Source organism: Saccostrea echinata, unplaced genomic scaffold (genome assembly GCF_033153115.1).
Source record: "Saccostrea echinata isolate AGI-Se365-2 ecotype Australia unplaced genomic scaffold, CSIRO_AGI_Sech_v1 ptg000029l, whole genome shotgun sequence".
In the NCBI taxonomy this organism is placed as follows: Eukaryota; Metazoa; Mollusca; class Bivalvia; order Ostreida; family Ostreidae; genus Saccostrea; species Saccostrea echinata.
This window is the reverse complement of record NW_026889778.1, coordinates 11850444-11873984: the sequence shown is the minus strand read 5'-3', so window position 1 is coordinate 11873984 and position 23541 is coordinate 11850444. Positions and strand designations below refer to the sequence as shown.

Here is a 23541-nt window from a genome sequence, read left to right as displayed (position 1 = left end):
ACCATGAGGTTCTTAACCTTGGTCAAAGCATTTACTTCAAACTTGAAGCATTTAAAGTAACTGCAGCATTGTTTTTTTTAACATAAAAAATATGTGTCAGATTTTAAATCGATTTAAGACTTACTTATGAGAGGGACTGCATCTGATACAGGAGGGAGACTATCAGCCACAACCATTTGTAAAACAACCATAGATAACAATGTTGTTAATCCGATGGATATTTTTTCCTCAGATCCGTGGACGAAAAATCCAATAAGTGATATGGTTATAAGTAAAATTGTCGGCATCAAGATATTGAACAAATAATAAAGTGGTTTACGCTTTAAAACTATCGTGTATCTAATATAAAGAAATGGATGAGTCCATTCAGCATAAAGCAATGTGTAGTTATCAATAGTATATTTCACAAGATCAAACTCTGAATTTGGGTGATATTCATTAAGATCGGCATCTAGGTTGTCCGGAATAACATTAATGTCACTGTTGTCAAAAGACCAAGATCCAAAATCAAGGAAACATTCTTGCACATCGAAAGGAAAATATTGTATGTCCATAACACACGTGCTTTTAAATATCCATCGTGACCACCACAAAGCTTGCCCCTTCGAATTTATGGGAATATTTGTACTGCTTGAAGATCCCGTGCTTGAATCAATCCTGAAAAACACATTTTTTTAAATGAAGATTATATACGAAAAAATCATTGGGAAAATTCATGACTTCATAAAATATCAAACAAAAATCATGAAACACTAAATCTTTAAATTATAGCTTACGTGTTGAATCTGATTCACTAAAAAATATTTATAACAGGAGATGGTAATTGAAGACTTACGAGTTATATAGAATGATATCCGGCTTCCAGATTTGATCATAATGAAGATGGATAAGTTTTAGGTCATCATATTCATTAGGATCCCAGCTAAGATTCACATCTGTCCAATTCTGTAAAAAATATACAAATATCATTAAGAATGTGTTACTATCAAATTAAATGACCATTGCTTTAATGCGTAACACAACTTCTCTGGAAATGTTTTTCTCAGGTGTACTTTGACATGAAAAGGCAAACACATATTTATCCCATTTCTCAATAAGGCCTACATATACGCCACTGCAATGATATTTAAAACTCATTTATAATGTAAAATATTCTTATTTTCTTTATGTAAGTCAAAATAACGAATATATCGAAATTGATCACCGTTTATTCAGTGTGTCAAACAGAATTAACGTGCATTATTTATACTTTATGGGTATAGTATAACTAGAATACTGAATGCAATTCCCAGTAGATACTAAACGTGATTTCGATATTGAAAGTCATGGGGAAAAAAATTGCGACGTTGAACAACTATAATTCATAGTGTTCAACTTTGAGGTTTCGACGTTTTACAACGTTGAAACCACGTTGAAGATGCAATATATTTTCAACGTTGAATGTTCGTTGATATATTCAACGTTATTTCAACGTAAGTTTGCTACATTTTTTCAAAGTTGAAAAAAGTGAAGAACATCGTATTTTCAACTTCAAAATAGTAAAGATTTTTCAACATTGAATCCACGTTTTTATATGCAATATATATGCATTGTTAGAAAATGTTCTTATTTACAAATAAAATGTGTTATGAATTAATTAATTACATTCGAAACAAATATGATCAAGACAATTTTTTATATAATCTTCATATAATCATGCATGGCATTGATCTACATCAGCACATATCTCAATTAAAGTAAAATGCATATTAATTGTGAACATAGTGTTGTTCCATTTATGAAAAAAAAATTCTGATTAATTTCAGCTTTGTATAAATAACGGATAATTGAAATATGTGCAAAAGCAATAAAACAAATGAATGCTATATTTATCTTCTCCTTTTTGAGTATATTTACATGAGCATATACATATATTTCGACAGACATTGTTTATAAATGTAATACTCACCATCTGAAGCCAACAGCTGGAAGTTAATAGCTGATTGTGTTCGTCCTTTATGAAAATTTAAAAAAATTAGAGGTATTTTAGATGAAATTATCTAATAACTTATTTTAAATGAATTTTATAAATTAAGGGTAGAAATTGATAAAGTGACTGATTGCTCCAACTTGTTTGAATGTTTGTTTGTCTAACTTTCTCTCTAATTTTGGCGGACTATTTGCTGGTCAACAAGGTTGTTGGAAAACCAGAGTATTTTCATTACTTACCCAATGCTTTTGTCTAAATATTGCAAGAACTGACATCTTAAGGTTAATAGTAAGAAATCCAAAGTTGTAATATCTTTTACATTTGAAGGTTCTCATCTTGATATAGTTGAAATTTTTAAATATTTTGGTGTTCGATTTTGTGAAAGCAATTCTTTTAATTCGAATACCGAAGAACTGTATGACTAAGCTAACAAATGTATATAATGTGTTATTGGTAGATGTAGAAAAATAATTTGGGAATTGATAGTAGATTAGATATTTTTGACAAAGCTATCTAACTAATACTTCTATATGGTGTTAAATGTGGGATTATCACAGTACTAAACTTATTGAGAAACTACACTTAAAATTCTGTAAACGTATTTTAAGTTTGAGAACCTAAAAACCATACTTAATGGTGTATTGGGAACTTGGCTGATATCCTTTATTAGTTGATGTCAAAGTTAGAATAATTCTTTTAGGTGTAAACTACTTAATGCTCAAAGTTCTAAATTGTCAGTTAAACTTTTATGCGCACTGAATAATTATAGGAATCCACGATGTGGATTTGTTCAGAAAATTTTAAATGAATGGGGGTTTACCCATATGTGGTATGAAATTTTAATTGAATATCTTGATTAAAATTAAGACACACCACTCTTTTAGAACAGTTTCAGCAATCATGGTTAAGTGAAGTAGAATCAAATGGTTTTAATTACAGAATCTTTAAAGAGAACCTCAATCTTTGAAGGCTATTTGTTGGATTTTCCACCTGGACTATCTAAATAATATTTAGAACTGGCAGTACACAACTACCTAATGAGACTGGTAGATGGTTTAACACCCCAAGAGAGAATATAATTTGTATATTATGTTATTGCAATGAAATTGGGAATGAACTTCATTATTTATCTAAATGCACCGAGGTACATGTATTTTTGAAGTACTCAAGAGTTATGCACTTACCAAATTATTATCAATCGAGTTTAAATGTCTGGAAATTTGAAATGCTTTTCAATTTAACAAATACGAATCTACTTGGAGAAATTTGTAAAATTGTTAGAAAGCATGATTTAGAGAGTTGCCTCTCTTGGTTAATTACACTATTATTCCTTCTTAAGGCATGTAATACATATTTTCTGTTTTATTATATTGCTTGAACACCATGTACCTTGGTATTTTCTCTACACTATTTTTTTCAGTTATGAGAATAAAAAAATCATTTTCATTGTTTGTCATTGTCTGCAAAAAATGGCAATGCCATTACATTTCTGGTTTAGTAGTGCAAAAGCAAACAAAGCTACATAATTCTGTAGTACTCTTAATTATGTAGTTATCTTACAACGCGAACAATGCCAATTAAAGATACTGTCAGAAGAACGTCTAAACGGTCCCTGTGGTTCTTGGATGGTCGGATGTTTTTGCTGTAGTTTCTCATTAGATCTTGTTCCAACCGTATTTCATTCTCGTCACAAGAAACAAATGTGACAACTGTTAATGAAAAAAAAAATGTATATTATTACATGTTTATATTTAGCTTTTAAATAGAAAATTCTAAGGTAAACAATGGGTTCTTGAATTGGTTTTTGTCACAATGAACTTTCACGTTTCTTATGAATCAAGAGTAAGATGCTAGATTTATTATAGAAAATATAAACATCTCCAAAATATTATGAATGATTTCATTCTTTGTGTTTCTCTTAAATTTTTAGGAGAAAAAAGTCTTGCTTAAATTTAAGAAAACGATTCTTGCTGAAAATAACTGTATATTTATGTATTTATTAATTTATTTATTTATTTTAGCCAAATACATTCAAAACGGATAAGAGTAAAAAGGGTTGGAAAAGAGAATGACCTCTACTTTTATTTGCTTATATTTGTCACAGATTGTTGCATTTTGCAAAATGTACAAAATTTTGAAGCTAAACACAAAATACCACTTACTGATGGCGAGAAGGAAGATTTTAAGAGACGGCATGTTCCCCTGAAAACAAAGATGAGAGAAAGATGTAATCACTGCAAAACCTTGAAAACCAAAAATAAGGATTTATATTTGATGCCAAATCTTTATTGAAAAAAAAAAATTCTCGGGGAAACCTTTTCTTGTAATTAGACAGGAACATCAATTGATATAGATGAAGATAACGAAGAGTGGTCGATCTCAAAAAGCCTACAAACAATACAAAGAACAAGGTTCACTTAGGGTCTTTTTTGGCCCTGTGAATTTCTGAAAAAACTGAAACTGCTTAGTTTTAGTTGACAATGCATTAAATTTCATTTAGACATTTAGCGATTACGAATCTACCAAAAATGACGTAATTTTCTGGCTAGTCAATGTATTATGACGTCATGAAATGAGTCATTTTCCTTATATTCTGAACAATTCTACAAAAACAGCCAATTTTTAAAGCTATTTTTCGATATTTAATATAGAGCGCAATCTCTGATCTAAAATATGCAATTATTTACTGATTGAACCGTTTCCGAGGATTACAAAACATGTTTTATTTTTTAGATCAGAGGGTGCGCTCATATTATTTTTCTTCTCTGAAAGTACTTAAAAATACCTGTTTTCCTTAAAATTCAAGAACATTGCAATTCCATAAAGCTTGTTTTCCAAGACCTGGACTTAAAGGAAAAAATTTTTAATAGGAAATGAAAGCACTAAGTCTCTACTTTATCTTGATGTTTAAAATGGAACATAAGGTGTTAGTCAATAAATTGGTATATCTACAGGGCCATTTTATGCACAAAGTGAACCTAGCTCTTTGTGAACATGGCGTAAAACAGAGGCCCCTGGCAATTTCAGAGGTGGAATCAGGAATGTGAAAGTTCACAGTTATTTCTTTACATAAATTCCACAACAGTGCAGTCAACAGTGAGGATGGATATCAGAAAACCGTAACTTACACAGGACTGACCCTATTCTTGATGAAAAACTATCATTGAAATATGAAGATAACGAACAGTATTCAATCTCGAAAGTCTATTGAAACGATACAAATTTGGAGCAGAGCAAAGAGGGACCTAAATATTTAGAGGTGGGATCAGGTGCCATGGAGGAGTGAGCATTCCCTGCCGACCGGTCACACCAGCCGTGTGCTCCTTGTCATGATCAGGGGAAAATCGGAAAAATCAGCAGACAATTCAGTGTATAAATAATGGCCTAATAATAAGTAGGAAAAACGTCAGTCAGCATTTGACTCAATGATAGATTGTTTGTGCTGACAAGGTCATTTATCGACCGTAAAACTTGCGAAAAGATGACTTCAAACGAGACTGTTGATATCCGTGTTTCATCAACGTGTTTATCAATAGCTTGCCTCGTTTAAGAAAGTGTTCATACGTAGAGCATGCTCTCGCACATCGAATCAACTGAGAGACATAAACCCCATATGCAGGTGATAAGGGTATATTCCTACATAAGTAAGGGAAGCTGATGATTGAAAAGCCGAAGTCATCACGTTTATCATAAAGCTTTGTTGTTAGGTTACCATTAGCGTCCTCTTCTAGTAAAATATCTAAATCTGAAACAATTTGAAATTTTAAACCAAGGTACATCTTTTTATGAAGATCTGTATTCAAATTAAGAGTCAGAATGTATTGATCTGGATTTAAATTATACTATTGACCCAGCTGAAGTTAAAAAAAAAACTTGACGAGATAACTTCTAATAGTCTTGAGAATGATACAGAAGAAAGTGAAGTTTTAGATCTACTTAAGAATATGAAAAATAATAACTCATCAGGAAGTGATTTTTTTTCTGCCGAGTTTTTCAAATTCTTTTGGATAGATTCGAAATGTAATATTTTAAATGCAATTAATTGTATTTTTTCAAAGAAAGAACTTCCAATTTCTCAAAGACTTGGGATTATCTCCTGTATACCCAAAGGTGATAAACCAAGGCAGTTTTTAAAAACTTGGCCTCCAATTACTTTATTAAATGTCCTGTATAAACTTATATCTGGATGTTTAAGTTGTAGAATAAAGTCTACTCTAGAATTTCTTATTTCTGATACGTAAACAGGTTTTATTAAAGGTAGATATATAGGGGAAAATACCAGATTTATTTATGACTTAATGTCTTATACAGAGTCAAATAATATTCCTGGTCTGTTGATGCTAATTGATTTTGAGAAAGCATTTGACTCAATTTCATGGCCATTTCTTTATAAAGTTTTAAAGTATTTTAGTTTTGGAAAAAACATTATTGACTGGATTAAGATCCTAAATACAAATTTTAAAGTTTCAGTTTTACAATGTGGATTTTTATCAGAACAATTTTCTATTCAGAGAGGTTGTAGACAAGGAGATCCTGTTGCTCCCTATTTGTTTCTACTTTGTGCCGAAATTCTGGCTATTCTCATCAAACAAAACAGAGATATAAAAGGTATAATAGTAAATGAAAAAGAACACAAAATCTCTCAATATGCAGATGATACCTCGCTTGCCCTCGATGGTTCACCAAAATCTTTGTTTGCTGCTTTTGATACATTGGATTTATTTTCACAAATATCTGGTTTAAAGATAAACAGTTCAAAGACAAAAATCATTTGGATTGGCTCGAAAAAATTTTCAATCAAGTTTATCATCATTCAAGATGGAAACTAGATTGGGGATCCACAACTTTTACTTTGCTTGGCATAACTTTTTCTGTAGAGCTAGAAAATATTATTGACATAAATTACAAACTTATTTTACCAAAAATTAAATCAATGATACAACAATGGAAAAGACGAATAGTTACACCTATTGGTTGCGTCACCATTGTAAAAACGCTCATTTTACCAAAACTCACTCATTTATTTATTTCCCTTCCTACCCCAAGCTATGATAAAATATCTTCATTGTGTAAAGACCTTAGATAACAAAAGCATTTTTATAGAAAATTGTATAAAAGTGGAGTTAAAAATATTGGAGATTTTTTGTCATCAGATTACAAATTTTTATCAAAATCTCCCTTTCAAGAAAAATTCAGTATTTCCAATATAAGCTTAATGCAGTATAATAGCACTGTTTCTGCTATTTCTAAAGTTTTAAAGAATAGGTCAATAGATAGACTGAGTTTGAAAAAAACATTTTCAACCTAATTTACCTTTTTATTTTGAATATATTTTTCACTATGAAAAATGTACAAAGAAATTTACAATTATATAATAAAAATAATATAATTCCTACAGCAATTCCAAAGTGGAATCAAGATTTATCTCCCTATGGAGTGGCAGATATTTGTATAAAAGATGTTTTTAAGGTTTGTTTTAAGACTACCTCCGATTCTTCTGTACAGTGGCTACAATATAGAATTCTATATAGGATCCTCCCTGTAGATTCTTATCTTAAGAAAATCAATATAAAATCTACAGACATTTGTAAGTTCTGTGCTCAGGAAACTGAAACTTTATTGCATGTATTGGTCAGTTGTGACCATATTGTATCTTTATGGAGGAACTTGCGTTTATATATATACAGAACAATTTCAAAAAGAGTTAGATTCAATGTCAAAAATATTATCTTAGGTGAATTAACACTAAATAAGGACAAAAGAATTGAAAACTTTATGATACTATATACAAAACAATATATTTTTACATGTTTATTACAACCCAAAATACCTTCATTTACTGTTTTACTAAGTTATTTGAAAATGAAACACAATGTTGAAAGATGTACATGTATGTCTATTAGCAACTCAAAACTGTTTTATTTTGAAGAACAATGGATTTTGTGGAAAAATATTTTTGAACAAATGTAAGATAATGTGACAGGTTTTTGCTATTTAGTTTATGATAGAAACAATTGTTGATCAGCTGATTACTATGAAGCAACTTCCATATTAATTTAAAAGGGAAATGTATGAATGGGTGTGTGAGTGCTAAATATCCATTGTAATTTTGCTGCTAATGTAATTTGATTTTGTATGTAATACAATGGATAATAATAATTATAAAAAATCTGAAACAGATGTGTCAGAATCTGTGGTATCTTTTATTTCAAGCTCACTGGGATATATCGAGTCGACATATGAATGAAAGTAGCTACTGTTAATTGATAATACGTCATCGATATATCGAAATGTCGAGTTGAAGGCCACAGTTAGTGTTTTCTTCTTCTCATGTAAAAGTTTTTGAAACACAATCCAAATCAAAAAGAGAAAATCAAAATTACTTTTTTTTAACCCATTTTTGAAATATTAAGCCAAAATGGACACTGAAATGGAAAAATAAGCCTAAAAATTGGAGAAATTAGGTTTTCCATTTCAGACATGTATCTGTTTGCCAGAACTCATCTGGCATTAGAGGAACGTTCCTCTCTCAATTTCACTTAGTTTTTATACATCACCACCAGTATTAGAGGAACGTTCCTCTCTTTATTTCACTTCTTAATAGTTTTTATACCTCACCACCGAAATTAGAGAAACGTTCCTCTCTCAATTTCACTTCTTAATAGTTTTTATACAGCACCATCAACACTAGAGGAACGTTCCTCTCTTAATTTCACTTAGTTTTTTTATGTCACCACCAATATTCGAGGAACGTTCCTCTCTCAATTTCACTTCTTAATAGTTTTTATACCTCACCACCAATATCAGAGGAACGTTCCTCTCTCAATTTCACTTAATAGTTTTTATACAGCACCATCGACACTAGAGGAACGTTCCTCTCTCAATTTCACTTAGTTTTTATAAGTCACCACCAATATTTGAGGAACGTTCCTCTCTCAATTTCACTTCTTAATAGTTTTTATACCTCACCACCGATATTAGAGGAACGTTCCTCTCTCAATTTCCCTTCTTAATACTAATAGTTTTTATACCCCAACACTGATATTAGAGGAACGTTCCTCTCTCAGTTTCACTTCTTTATAGTTTTTATACCAAACTACCTATAGTCCTTGTCTCCCATGTGGCGCATTGGTTAGAGCGTCTGCTCTAGAGTCGCGGAGTAAGGAGTTGATCCTTACGTCACGGGTTCGAATCCCACTGTGGGACGTGGAGACCGGTCCTTCGGATGAGACCGTATAAACCGAGGTCCCGTGTTGCAGTAGGTGCTGGCACGAAAAAGATCCCTCACTGCTCAATGGCCGTAAATGCCGAGTATAGGACAAAATTTGCAGCTCTCCACCGGCAAGTGATGGCGTTTCCATATGAGTGAAAAATTCTTGAGAGGGGCGTTAAACAACATACAAACAAACAAAAACCCATAGTCCTCTGTGTCTCTGCACAGAGTACAGATGAACTCTGGCGGAAGTTTGGTTTTTATACCTCGATCGCTACCGACATTTAGAGGAATGTTCCTCTAATAAAAATGTATCTGTTGATTGTATCTCAACCGGCATGTGAGAAAAGTTCCTCTATCAATTTCTTTTTCTTTACTGATATTTGAGAAATGTTCTTCTCTCATCGATATGTTGTATTATAAATAAGCTTAAAGCTTATTGGATTTGAGGAACATTCCACACTCAGTGTCATCTCTAGATTATTTACACTACTCAACAGATAATTTATGCCACTTGCTGTGTGATTAAAATGCTTTTTGGATTTGAGGAACATTTCCTCTTTGTTTGTTTTACATTGATAAATCTTTTTGAATATGTTTATGAGATATTTTCTGATTTCATAGTTTGTTTCCAGCAAATCCTGTGCTGAGAATTTCACATCTAACAGAAAAAATAAGCAAAAAAACTTGACATTGAAAGTGTAATCTTTCAAACTTCATTTCTTTGCATGACATAAACAAAGTACAATTCATTTAAGATTGACCTGAAATACTTTGCACAGATGTCATTCCAGTAACTGTTAGTAGAAGGCATTGTTCCTTTTCAAAGACTCAAAATGGTAATTTAAATTGAGCAAGCACATGAACTGTAAGAATGAAAAATACAAGTTCATAAAACACAAGCCCGGGAGCTTGCACTGGCATGTCATATTATGAAACTAATTCTAACAGTAATGGAGACTGATACAGATGATCCCCAATACTACCCTTACTCCTTATTAGTGCTCTATTCCCTTTAAGTTCATTTGACAATTTTTTTGTATTACAGACATTAGTATTTTTGTTTCAGCCAATCAGAGTGTAGGGTAAATGCATGTTCATGAGGAAATGCTAACATTTGATTATTATGTCATCTTATTCAGACAACAAAATAATATATCTTTATATTCCTTTATCAAGTAAATCAATCATTTAATTAACTCATTGCAAGCACACACAAGTGCATGCATGTACAAATAAAATCACCTTCATTCCACACATCTACACTACTTGCCTATTAACCCTCAAAAGGGTTCATCTAAATCAGATGACTCAGGTTAAATGAGAACATTCTGGCACAAAAAAAGTTCTGAAGAAGAACTAAAAAAAAGAAAAAACAGTAAAAACATTATGTTCCCATAAGACGTTTGGGGGGCATAATATAACATGGAATTCTTGTATCTTAATTTTTAAATATCTTCTTCAGTTTATCTACAATGTAGCCTGGCAAGATTTTGTCATGAATCAACTTAAAACTACATGCCACCCTATTTCTAGGGATGCTATCTGGAGCACACCCTTCAAAGTCTGGATTTGGTATCCAATTGGTGGTGTAACTCCCCTTCAGCCATGATACTTTGATTCTGGCTTTGGACACGTCATTGGTTATGGCCAGCCATGGCTCTCCATCAACAACATCCCTTTGACGGATTGGTGTGATGGCCACAACCATGCCTATTTCTAAGTCCTCCGGCCCCTCCTTGAAATTCCAGTTGTCAGTGCTTGGTTTTTTTGTCACTGGAATGTTTACTTCTTCTGTGGCATCCACTGTTTTTTTTTTGTTTAAAAAAAAATACAGTTTAGTATTACAGTAAAAGTACATCTAATGATATTATTACCAGCAATTTTTTTTCTACCAATTGGGAAAGGGTCCGGTACCGGTTCAACTGGGGAAAATATCATCAAAGTAAAACAAAGGAGAATTTTCTGTCATTTAAACAAATGAAACGTATTTTCATTTATTTCAACCTCTTTACCTATTACTCCGTGTTTTAAAGAATAAACAACAAGTATTTATTGTTTTTCATATCAATGTCCCTTGTTTTTACATTTTCATGCTTTCAATTTGTCAAAATGTATGACACTACACAGTCCCGCCAGACTAAGGTAATCTCTGGGGGGGGGGGGGGGGGGGAGTCATGATTTGTACAAATTTGAATCTACATTGCCTGGTGATGCTTGCATTTAAATATGACCAATCATGGCTTTGCTGTTCTTGAGAAGATTTTTAAAGATTTTTCATATGTATTCCTATGTAAAACTTTGATTGCCAATTGCAGCCCCACCCTACCCCTGGGAGTCATGATTTAACCAAACTTCGATCTACACTACCTGAGGATGCTTCCATATAAATATGACCAATCATGGCTTTGCTGTTCTTGAGAAGATTTTTAAAGATGTTCCCTATAAACTTTGATCACCCATTGTGGCCCACCCTTCCCCGGGGGGTCATGATTTGAACACACTTGAATCTACACTACCTGAGGATGCTTCCATATAATTATGACCTATCATGGCTTTTCTGTTCATGAAAAGAAGATTTTTAAAGATTTTTCTTATGTATTCCTATGTAAAACTTTGATTGCCCATTGCCTGAGGATGCTTCCATATAAGTTTCATACTTTCAAGCACAGTGGTTCTTGAGAAGAAGATTTCTTAATGATGCCATTATATTTTCATGAATTCATAATTATCTCCCCTTGGAGAAAGGCGTGGTCCTTCATTTGAACAAACTTGAATAACTGGTGATCAGAAAAGCTCACTTGAGCTTTCAGCTCAGGTGAGCTAAAAAAACTTCCCTTATAATTCAATTTTTCCCCTGAATTCTCTCTATTGTGACCCAAACCTACCCTTGGGGCCATGATTTGATCATTTAGAATATGCACTACATTACAGTGTTTCCATATTTTAAAGTGGTCCTCGAGAAAAAGATTTTTAATGACCCAACCCTACTTTTGTCTTTTCTTGATTATCCCCCTTTGTAAGGGGGCTTGGCCTTTCAGTTTAACAATTTACACTCCCCTTCAACCAAGGATGCTCTGTACCAATTTGGGTTAAAATTGGTCAAATGATTCTTAATTGAGAATGGAAAATGTGAAATATTTATATACAGAGAGACTAGACAAACAGATGGAAGACAGACAACAGGTAATCAGAAAAGCTCAGTTGAGCTTTCAGCTTAGGTGAGCTAATAAATGAGGGAAGCTGAAAATAAGAAAAGTAGTAATCTTACCTGCTGTGATTTTCCTTTTTGTAAGCTTGCCCTGTTTTTCCCTCAAAATCCTGCATTCTTTGGTAGCTTGATTTAGTTTTTCCTGAAGATAGATTTAAAGTACAAAATATTGACATTTGTCTTCTTTATTGCTTGCCAACTGTTGACTGTGGATTTATAACATCAGAGAATCATCAACAAAATCACCTTTAACTGGCGAATGTCATCATGCATTTTCTTCTCAGCCAACAATCGTTGTGAAAGTTCTTTTTTCATTTCATCTCTCTCCCTATTTGATGTTTCCAGTGCCTCTTTCAATTCCTCATTCTTCAGCTGTAGTTCATCACTCCTTTTTTTCTCTCTAGCTGCTGTCCTCTGAAACATTAAAATGTATTTTTTTTTAAAATCTTGTCATTTTGAAAATGTAATGCCACTGTGTAGCATATAGGCTTAATTTCTTTTGAATTCACTTTAATGCCTCTTATTTCACATGGTTTATGAAAAAAATTTCCATTTTCCACACCTTCATTTCAGAAATAAAGGAATTTTTTTTAGACCAAATCTTTAATTTGCACATTGATTTTTTTTTTACCTTTAATTCCTGAACAAGTTTAATGTCATTCGTAGCCTCCTCTTCCTCTACTTCATCATCCAATGGTTCAACAAATGTCTGAAATTATTTTGTAGCTATACCAAATGTGTAAATGCTACACATGTACATGTATGTTTCATAACTTTCTATACAAAACTTCTTTACATTAATGAAAAATCTAGAAAGCAATGTTGTCCAATCTAATTTTTAAAATGATTTATTACATAATGTGTATTATTATTTTTAATACCTCTACTTCAGAGTTCATTGCAGATGTCCCTGGTTCACATTCAGAACTTTCATCCTTTTTGTTTGCTTCATTGCTGTTTACAATTTAAAAAATAAAATTTTTTATTGATACAATTGATAACAATAAAAAAATCTATTAAAAAATTTTATAAATCAAATATTAATGAATTTCAAATTAAAATTGATTTGTTCATCAAAATGAATACAAGTACTTACGATTTGGACTCGTTGCAGAGAGAGGTCAGTTGTCTGAAGTTAATTTTTTCACTGTTGTAATCATTTAAGAATTTCAGCATATTCTCTGATGACACACCATTCAATGGTTTCAACAGTCTCCCACTGATTTTGTCTTTCTTCACTTCTTTTTTCAATTTCTTTTTGAATTCAAGAAATTCGACCCAAACTTCAGTCTGAAGTTGAGCCAACTTCATCTCAAACCGAAATCTGTTGTTGAGAGTTTTTCTCTAGTAAAAAAGAATATTGACGTTTCATAGAATTATTTGTGAACATATTAAATAAACCTGCAATAAATTAATTCACTCTTTGTTGGCTATAAGTACATATCATTATTGTGCAACCAAACATATTGAAAGGATTATACTTACACTGACAGCTCCCATACATAACTGGAGCCCCTCCTTCCATTTATGAATTATTTCTTTGTTGGTTGGGGTCTTTTTACCAATTGTGTCTTGGAGATTGGAATACCCAGCTTTTTCGAACAGAGCATACCTAAAACAACCTGCTCTATCTACCAGATCAAGGTCAGTGCCAAACTTTCTGACCTGGTTATGTTGATTTGCCACATATTTGGCCTCATCAGGATTTAAATTTGTGTACACAATACACATTCTCTTTTCAAACTGAGATGGATTAGGTGTTTCAGATATGATGTTCTGAAGTGCTTCTCTGGAGTGATTGCCTCCAATCACCTCAAGGGTGCAGGATTCAAAGTTATCTACCTCCAGTTGACCACAGACATTTACCACCATCAACTGAAAGTAATTGCCTGGTCTTTCTTTGAATTCTCTTTCCAGTTCCTTGACATGCTTAAGATCTGGTTCTCTTAGGAGGTTGATAAAGGAAGGTTGTCTAAGTTTTGACACAGGGAGTACCATGTAACCTAGCAAAAGTACATGTTTATTGATTTCATTATTTTTTTAATACAATTTATTAACCTCTTATTGAAAAATAAGTTCATACAATCAAAATAATACAAAAACAAATAAACAAAAAAGAACAGATTTTGAGTCTCATTTATTTTGTCAGGAATTACAAATTCTAGAAATAGGTGCTGTGAGATTTGATGTAAGAAAAAAAAAAAACAAGAGGCCCATGGGCCACATTGGTCACCTGTGCACTCTTGCTAGAAAAGAAAGCAGGAAACAATGCAGCATTTAAAAGTTTATATATAAAAATGGTGGGAGAGGGGGTGTTTTGAACAAACATATTAAATTTACACTACCTGATGATGCTTTCATATTTCTTTGATTTTAAGTATATTTCTCAAGATTTTTGTAATACATTTAATCTTTTATTGTTGCTTTGAACGGTTGGGGGGAGGGGGGTGGGTCATGATTTGAACAAATTTGAACCTGCATTATCTGAGGATGCTTCGATCGATCTACATTAATATGACTTAACAGGGCTTTTCTGATCTTAAGAAGATTTTTCAGAATTTTTCATTTGTGTGCCTATGTAAAATTTTGATCACCAATTGTGGTCCCATCATACCCCCAATGATAATGATTTCAATAAAATTGAATCTACACTATCTGAGGATGCTTCTATATAAATAAGATGAATCATAGCTTGTCTGTTCTTTAGACAAAGATTTTAAAAAAAGGTTTTTCCTGCTCTTTATATGTAGAATTTTGATTGCCCAATGTGGTCCCACCCTATCCCCGGGGGTCATGATTTCAATACATTTGAATCTACAGTATCTGAGGATGCTTTTAATATTAAAAAATAACACGTCATGGCTTTGTTGTTCTTTAGAAGAAGATTTTTTACTCTGTATTCCTGTGTACTCTGTATTCCTGTGTAAAATGTTGATAGCTTAGTGTGGTTCCACCCTGTCCACAGAGATCATGATTTAAACAAACTTGAATCTACCCTATGTAATAATTGTTTCACATTTTCTGTCCCAGTGTAGTTAAGAAGATTTTAAATAACCTCACCTAATTTTTACTATTTTTTAATTATCTCCCCTTATCAAAGGGCATGGCTCTTGATTTGATCAAAATTGGATCCCCTTTACCCAAGGATGCACTGTGCCAAGTTTAATTCAAAATAGCTCAGTGGTTCTAGGGAAGATAAAATCGTAAAAAGCTTACAACATCAATGCCAACAACAAGAATGACAATAACAATGCTAACGACAGACAACAGACATATTTTGAACAGAAAAGCTCACCAGAGCACAAGAATATTTTTATATTAGTTTTAACAAAGCATGGAGATTTTTTTAATATATATATTTTATTTGCAAGATAATAAATTGTATAAAAAAGTGATAAAGTATGCACAGAGATTCAATACACACTGTGTAAGATTAAAATTGTTGTAAAACTGGTCTGATTATTACCTTTAAGTTTCTTTTGAATGGCCTCCACAAGACTTTTATTAGCATTTTCAGTATGAGTTTCCTCAGATGAGATACTGCTACTCTCATTTTCACTATGGTTTATTTCTGGTGACACTGAAATTAACAAATCTAATTTAATCTTACAAATCTTTGTGATCGAAGAGTTATTGTTGGCTAGCCTAACTTTTAAAATGAATTTGGTGCAAAGTAATTAAAACTAACTTGATATTGTATAATTAACTAATTTGATACTGTATAATAAACTAATTAATTAAAACTAATTATACTGAAGGGGGGGGGGGGGGTGGTACATGTATTAGAATCAGCATGTCTGTTGTCCCTGTGAATTGCAGCTTAAAACCAGTCTGACATTAAATCTAAAAAAATTGTAAAGTATTTAAAAAAAAGTTTTAATTATGGTAGATAGTCCCTACAAATCTAAGAGTCATGCAGGAACCTTATTAAAAATGTTGCAACAAGATTACACAAGTTTTTTTTTCTTTTTATAAAACTTTGTAACAAATTAAAAAAAAAATCTTTGTTTTCAAATTTAATTTCAGAATAACATATATATATATATATATATATATATATATATATATATATATATATATATATATATATATATATATATATATATATATATATATATATATATATATGCATTTTTATTGTACTACAAAGCAGATATAGTGCAGATCCATTCATCCCTTGGGAGTAATGAGTGGACATGAATCCAGTTAAAGATTGATTAATGAGTTCAATGTTATATAGAAAGGCTAGCTGTCTCAATCATTTCTGCTATTAGAGTATCTCTGATCAAGCAGCACTTATCTGTTTCCTTTGGGAATTAGAAAGAAGAACTGATGGTCAGTTTACATGGATTATAGCATATGTCATTTGATGGCATGAGCCTTTTATTTTTAAAATTAAATAGGTATAGATTAAGTTGTTAAGACTAAATAGATGTTGTTTAATATGATATTTTAATTTTTTTTTTTTTTTTTTTGAAAATATCAACTAACAAATTTCAGAGCATCATGTCTCACAAATATGAAAGATTGGGGGGGGGGGGGGGGCTGCAAATTGGCATTTGTCAAGCTCTAACAGAACCAGTTGAGGATCTATAATGTAATATTTGTTATAAATAATGCATACACCACAGGAGATGTATAAACAAATATTTAAGAAATGGAAAAATCATGGAAATCCTTGTACCAAGGTTGACATGTCATTTTCTTGCACTCTAAACTGTTTATGATAATTGAACAATATTTGATGGGTGTATCAACCTGTGTTGGGGCACTTTATATTTACATACCAAGTGCAGTGTTGTGAGTATAATTATAGACAGTAAGAATAAAACAATCCTACCACTTAAGTCATCTTCACAGACTCCTACTGGTTCTGCTGTTAAAGGTGAAATATCACCCACTTCAGAGCAATCTAAATGAAAAAAAAAAATTAATTCAATATATATTTTTGTACTTTAATTTAATATCATTAAAAACTTTACTGTGTAAATCAAAAAGGCAGAAGCACCTGAGATAGATGGTCTGTGTACTTCAACATGTACTTTTTTCTGTGTTGTGACATCATCTAGTTTATCCGATGCTGCATCATCTATTTAATTTACAAAATATAAATGACAAGACATATATATTATAGCTGCTCAAAAGAGATATACTGGTTTATTTGGAGTAATTAAGTGATATTTTCAAGGACATTATGACACATATTTTACAAGTAATTTAAACAAGTTGTAATGAATCTTTCTTTAAAAGGTTTGCAAAAAAATCATCATGATCAAAGAAGTGTACATGTAAATGCATGTACTGCATATTCTCAACTCTACCAGCAAAGCCATTGTTTTAAGATCCAAATTAGGACAAGTTATTATTTGAACAAAAAAATTTATTCAAATTTTATTTGATTTATATTCATTGACCTTAAATTGTTCATTTGAGTTTATATATACATGACTACATCTAGTATTTCATGTAACTTACAATTTTTAAACCTTATGAAGACAAAATCCAATGTGGTTCATTTTATTTTTTGACAATTGCATTCAGTAAAATATTGAAGGTTTTTATGACTCTGTCATACACAGAAAAGCAAAGGAAAGAGATACAAGTATATTAAGGTATCTGACCCATAAAAGGACCTAATTTTCTAACCTTAAACATTCCTGTATTAAATACTCGGAAATTAATTCAAAGCATTTTAGAGTAGAAAAGGATTTACCAGGAGGAATTTTCAAAAATATAATTACCTAAGCAGTAATTAATTAATGAAGAATGCATTGAGGTCTATGGGAACAAGCAAATTTTTGAAAATAAAAATTTAGATACTAAGAATATGAAAAAAATGCTGTGGTGGAAAGATGTATTTAATTATTAGGAATAGAAAAACGATTGAAAACTATTTTTTTACCACATAGATTTTTTTATAATTAATTTTAATTTATTGATTAAAAGCAAAGGGGGATAACTCTTGAAAGACAGGACAAGGTCAAAAATTAGGACACATTCTGCTCTTACATATTGATACTAAAACATGAAAATTATGTCTACATATACTGAGTATTCAGCCAATATATATCTGTTATGCATTCAGATTCATTGAATCTGAGGCTATTATGGATCGGATACCTTAAGATCCTTTTGTTGGTATTATATACATGTATATTCCTTGTTTTTTAAGCTGCAGGAATAAAATGATAAATAAGTAAATGAAAAAAGAGATTAAATACCTTTGAATTCAAATGGATTAATCTTAGAATAAGTCCGTTTTACTGTTGATGTTGATTTGTTTTGCCCTGAAAGAGAAAAATTGTGCACGTACATGTACATACCCAGTAATCTTTAGTCTAAAAAAAAGATTACCTAACTATAATTTTACAATTCAATTAAATACTCAGGAGTATTTTAAATATTGAAACAGAGAAAGGCTAAAAAATACTCATATGATGTTTAACACCCATTTTTATAAGCTTGCAGCTTTGAATTCATCTCCAATTTTGAATTGTTTACCCATATAAATAATCTATAAAAATCATAGAGTTGATTAAAGGGCTTTTCAATATATAAAATATTCATAGTATTTTCATTACAAAGTAGACAGACCCATATAAAATCAACCTCCATTATGTAAATCAAGCTTAGGAACAATTCAGGAACTTTTCCTTTTAATAATATTAATAAATAAAAGTTCTTAAAAATAAAATTATGCATACACTAAATAAAAAAAAAATATTCTTTTGTATTAATACATTTCTTCTACACTTATTTTTGCAAGAGTAAAAATCAAAAAAAATATTAAGTAAATAATACACTAAGAATACTACCCAATGAGAAAATTGAATTATTTTAGATTTTTATTATAATTTTTTAAAGACTTTTTTTTTCACTTTTCATCTATGAAAAAAAAATATGCACATGAAGTATGATGTACATTACTCCTACAGTGCACTACCAGATCAAACTCTTTCTGGAGATAATGAACCGAGAATGTAATGATTTAACTAATGTCTAATCTATTTTAAGATTACCATTGGGAATATTAACCAAGAACCATTATCTACAGCTACCAGAGTGTGAACTCTGTATAGGCCAGTATTCCTCTGAGTCACTGCATAATGTGTTATGCCCTGCAAGTCTTTAAAGAAACTATAATTTACAATGTCAACTATCTTGTAAAGCAAGGATGATATATGAATAGTATTTGGTGATGCAGAGCTATTTCAATCTCTGTTTTATCAAATTAATTAACTCAGAGAAAGTTCACCTTTCGATTTGATCATTTCATTTCAAAAGCAAGAGAAAATCACTCATCAAATAATGACTTCATGCAATCTTATATTATTTTAAGGTAGAACTATTTGTGTACATCATTAAAGTATAAAATGAAATGGTAATGACATCTTATCAAAGCCCTCTGGCTCAGGGTGCATGACAATGATATAGCATTGAAACAAATAACAGTAAAACGTGCTTACAGCAAACACATACGCTAGCTTGTACATTGTATAATGAATTGATGCTTATAGCAAAGTGATTTTCATTTCCCTGCACTAGGTTATTTGATGATGCTTATAATTAAAGCAAAGTGACTCCCCATCAATTAGTAATACATATTCTGGATCTAAAGAATAAAGAATTAGACTTCTAATGATACCCCTCCCCCTCATTATAATTTAATAAAATGCGTTTTTTTTTTTTTAGTTTTCATGCTTGCATTTCCAAAATGTACAACCCAGATCATGAAAGAATTGATTTTTCCCTTAAGTTTCTGTTTGTCACAGGGTCACGCTCTTGTTCCTTCTGCAATTAAAACATGCATCGATTGAATCAATCCAAGTTAATTAAATATGTGATTTGCTACTGAAAAGGCACAAGAGCTTGGGGTGAGGAATTTGGCGGAATTAATTTCTTATTTTATAATATAGTGCACACAAATTAGTAAAATCATGCATATGGTCATACATAAATAGAAATTCACCTGTACACAACAAAACACTCAAAAAAAGTCTCACATATATCAGCCAAACTGGTTGTATCTGATTGACTATGTGAGCCAATTCGATTACGGCACTTAATAAATTGTACAAAGCATATATTTAATTATAATTAAATTACAACTGTGACATGTTCAATTTTCCTTTGATGCCTAGGCTTTAGGCAAAAAATGCAGTGATTCTACCACATGCAGGTTGTTCCAGTCATGCCTTCCTAATTAACTGTTTTTAGAAAATTCTATATGCATTTTGTAAAACTTATTTATTTTTTAGGGAGTGGGTGGTTTAATAGTGGTTCAAAACTTTTAAAAGGACTTACAAAGGCCCATGGGAAGCAATTTTAGTTTTTTTTTTGGGGGGGGGGGGCAGAGCCATATACATATTTTTTTATTTGGGGGCACGGTGTGTTCGCGTTTTGCACACATTTGATTTGGGGGCACTATATCAACTACAAAAAATTCTTAACAGAAAAAGGCCATCAAACTTTATTATTGAGGGGGCACAATTGAATGGTATAAGCCATATTTTCTATAGTGTTCTATATATCGGCAAAATTATTGGGGGGGGGGGCACCCCCATGCCCCCCCCCCCCCCTTTTCCCGGTTCCTATGGCCATGTTACAGATTCATCAAGGAAACACTTCATAATATAATGTGAAAATTCCTTATTTTCTGGGTGCATTTATATAATATAAGTATGGAATTTTATAGTCTTGTTTATTAGAATTGTAGTCTTACTGATAGGTTGTGCATTATTACCGGCCGCCAGGAGGCGGTCGGTTATTTGATATGAAAGTTTAAAGTAGTCGTGCGTTTCTGCGGAGTTAAAAAAATAAAAGTATTTAATTAACAATCATATAGAATATTAATAAATAGTGTCTAAATGTTTAACAAAAAAGCATAAATTTAACTTGAATAAAAAAAAATGGGTACATGTTTTATCTGATCGAATCCTGAATTATGAACTCATATTAGTACACGTGTTGGGCATCACCTAAAGCAAAGACAAAGATATATATATATATATATATATATATATATATATATATATATATATATATATATATATATATATATATATATATATATATATACATATATATATATATACAATGATTATTTTTTTCTTTATTTAAATAGAATTTATAATTGTATTTGTTTTAAAATGACGTATATATATACATTTCCTATCTGAAATTTTTAAAAATAAAATTTTCATTTCTTAAAAGAAAGAATATTACGAAATTTTTGCTCCAGCAGACGAGGATTCAGGGCGTTTTACAATGTGCAAAGCATTTTCCCGCCACAATTCAACACCAAAACAAAAGAAACTGTGGTGGCAGATCTAGAGGGGGGTCGTGGGGGTTTCAACACCCTCCTTTGGATTTGCTTGAGAGAGAGAGAGTGAGGGAGAGAGAGACAGAGAGAGAGAGGAGTCCCAAATATTTGTGAAGAAAATTAGGTTGTTGTTGAAACTCCGCACCTGCAATGTGCATGCACTAGCTGTTTTATTTCACCAGGATAAATTAACAGATTAATATCAGATATATTAATAACAGATCACGTAATTCAGTTTGTTGCCTCATAAAGGAACAATTGGTTTGCGGCCAATATGTTTCTTGTTTTTATATTGAAGGAGATCATACACGTATCAGTGAATTGTTTGTGTCTGAGTTGATGAAGGCGAGTTAATGTTCCTAGATGCATTGAGGGCCTAACTGTAATATTGAGGGAATTAATGGTATGTCTATTTAGCTGTAATTTACACAGCTGTTAGATTGATTTGACTGAGTTGTATTAAATTCAATCTGATGAAGTTTTAAGAGGTCGGGAAATGCCAAGTTGATTAATGGAGTTAATAATTGCTAGATATAATTATTATCGCTGCAGAAGTAGGTTGATCAGTTAGAAAGTTTTATTGGTTTGATAGAAGAGTTTTCCATGAAATACAGCAAAAAGTAATTGACCTAAAGACGTAAACAAATCACTGGCCAGCTTGTGGCTTTGATTTAATTTCTTAGATAACAGATGCTTTGAAACAGATACATCTAAACATTTAAGAATGTTATAGTTAAGATTTTTTTTTTACAGGATATTAAAATCAAGCAAGTCATGAAGTACTGTCAATTTAATTAGTAGCCATTTATTTTTACTGCTGATACATGGTGGGGGATTGTGAATTAATGCATGATGGTGATCCCTGCATGAAATTGTTCAAAATTTTACCATATTTTTTTAGTCACTGTCCCCCCATCCCCATTTTTAAAATTCATATGGGAATGTTACCATGCTTACAAAATTGATTAAATGTTTTTAGAAGTCCCTTCAAAAATCTTATTGCATCTTAATATTACGCAAAACTTAGTATTCCTTCTGAATCAGATTTTTTCATTTAAAAGCATTTTAGAAAATAAGTGAAGTTGGAGATTATCTTGATCCATTTACTGAAAACTCCAATAAAATTCCTGATTTTTCTCATACAAGAAAAGAAAAATATTTTCTTTAAATTAATATGCATGGACATGCATGTTCATCCTACCTATATATCTCCAAGTAATATGTAAAAAGTTTCTAGTTATCAACTTCCTAAATTTGCAAACTTTATGCAAGCAGTGTTAAGTTTTAATAAGAAAACATACCTGATTTTTTAAAGGTTCTCCATCTTTCTACAAATGAATGTCTACTGCTAAGATGTCCAGCAAATAAGCTTGAGTATTCATTGTCTTCTGCATGGAAATCCTCAAGACGCATAATTTTGTCGAGGCCATTCATCATAATCTAAATAAATGAATAAATTCCTTAATATTTCTCTGATTTTTTTTTTGTACCAAACTTGAACTCATTAGCTTTACCTGTAGATTAAAAAACTAATAAGGAGTTGTGTCAGTTAAAAAAATAAGCATTTCTTTCTAAAATCATTTATAAAAATATAATTGATAAATCGGAGTCTTTTTTTTTTTTTTTTTTTTTTTTTTTTTTTTTTTTTTACACATCTGTGGTCTTTGATGTAATCCTTTTTATTTTAAATATATATTTTAGCCTATTATACCTTGATGCATCCCTTGTTGTTGGCAGCTGCAATATCCCATACTTTTCCAACTATGCTGCCTTTCTGTTTCATAAATACTGCATTTTCTGACTTTGAAATGGACCACATATTGCAC

The 23541-nt window shown here is 31.4% G+C and overlaps 1 protein-coding gene across 1 annotated transcript; it reads right to left on the bottom strand.

Annotated features, from left to right (window-relative positions):
* Window positions 1-10592: 10592 nt before the first annotated feature.
* On the bottom strand, window positions 10593-23534 carry LOC133194500 (uncharacterized). The gene is made up of 13 exons (XM_061330445.1): window positions 23427-23534; window positions 23017-23155; window positions 18615-18680; window positions 17402-17482; window positions 17212-17305; window positions 15860-15951; window positions 13879-14396; window positions 13490-13737; window positions 13275-13347; window positions 13025-13102; window positions 12640-12807; window positions 12454-12535; window positions 10593-10988 (listed from the first exon to the last, which is right to left on the bottom strand). Exons 1-13 carry the CDS (start codon window positions 23532-23534, stop codon window positions 10624-10626), a joined length of 2112 nt encoding a protein of 703 aa, XP_061186429.1. The 3' UTR covers window positions 10593-10623.
* Window positions 23535-23541: the final 7 nt, after the last annotated feature.

Bases quoted from the DNA above. Each gene is read 5' to 3' on its own strand.
- LOC133194500 (XM_061330445.1), bottom strand. From the start codon at position 23,534: ATGTGGTCCATTTCAAAGTCAGAAAATGCAGTATTTATGAAACAGAAA. The intron at 17,483-18,614 runs GTATTTAATCTC...TAAATTAAATAG, and splicing joins TAATCCATTTGAATTCAAAG to ATGATGCAGCATCGGATAAA. The intron at 15,952-17,211 runs GTCTATAATTAT...AATAAACCATAG, and splicing joins AGGATTGTTTTATTCTTACT to TGAAAATGAGAGTAGCAGTA.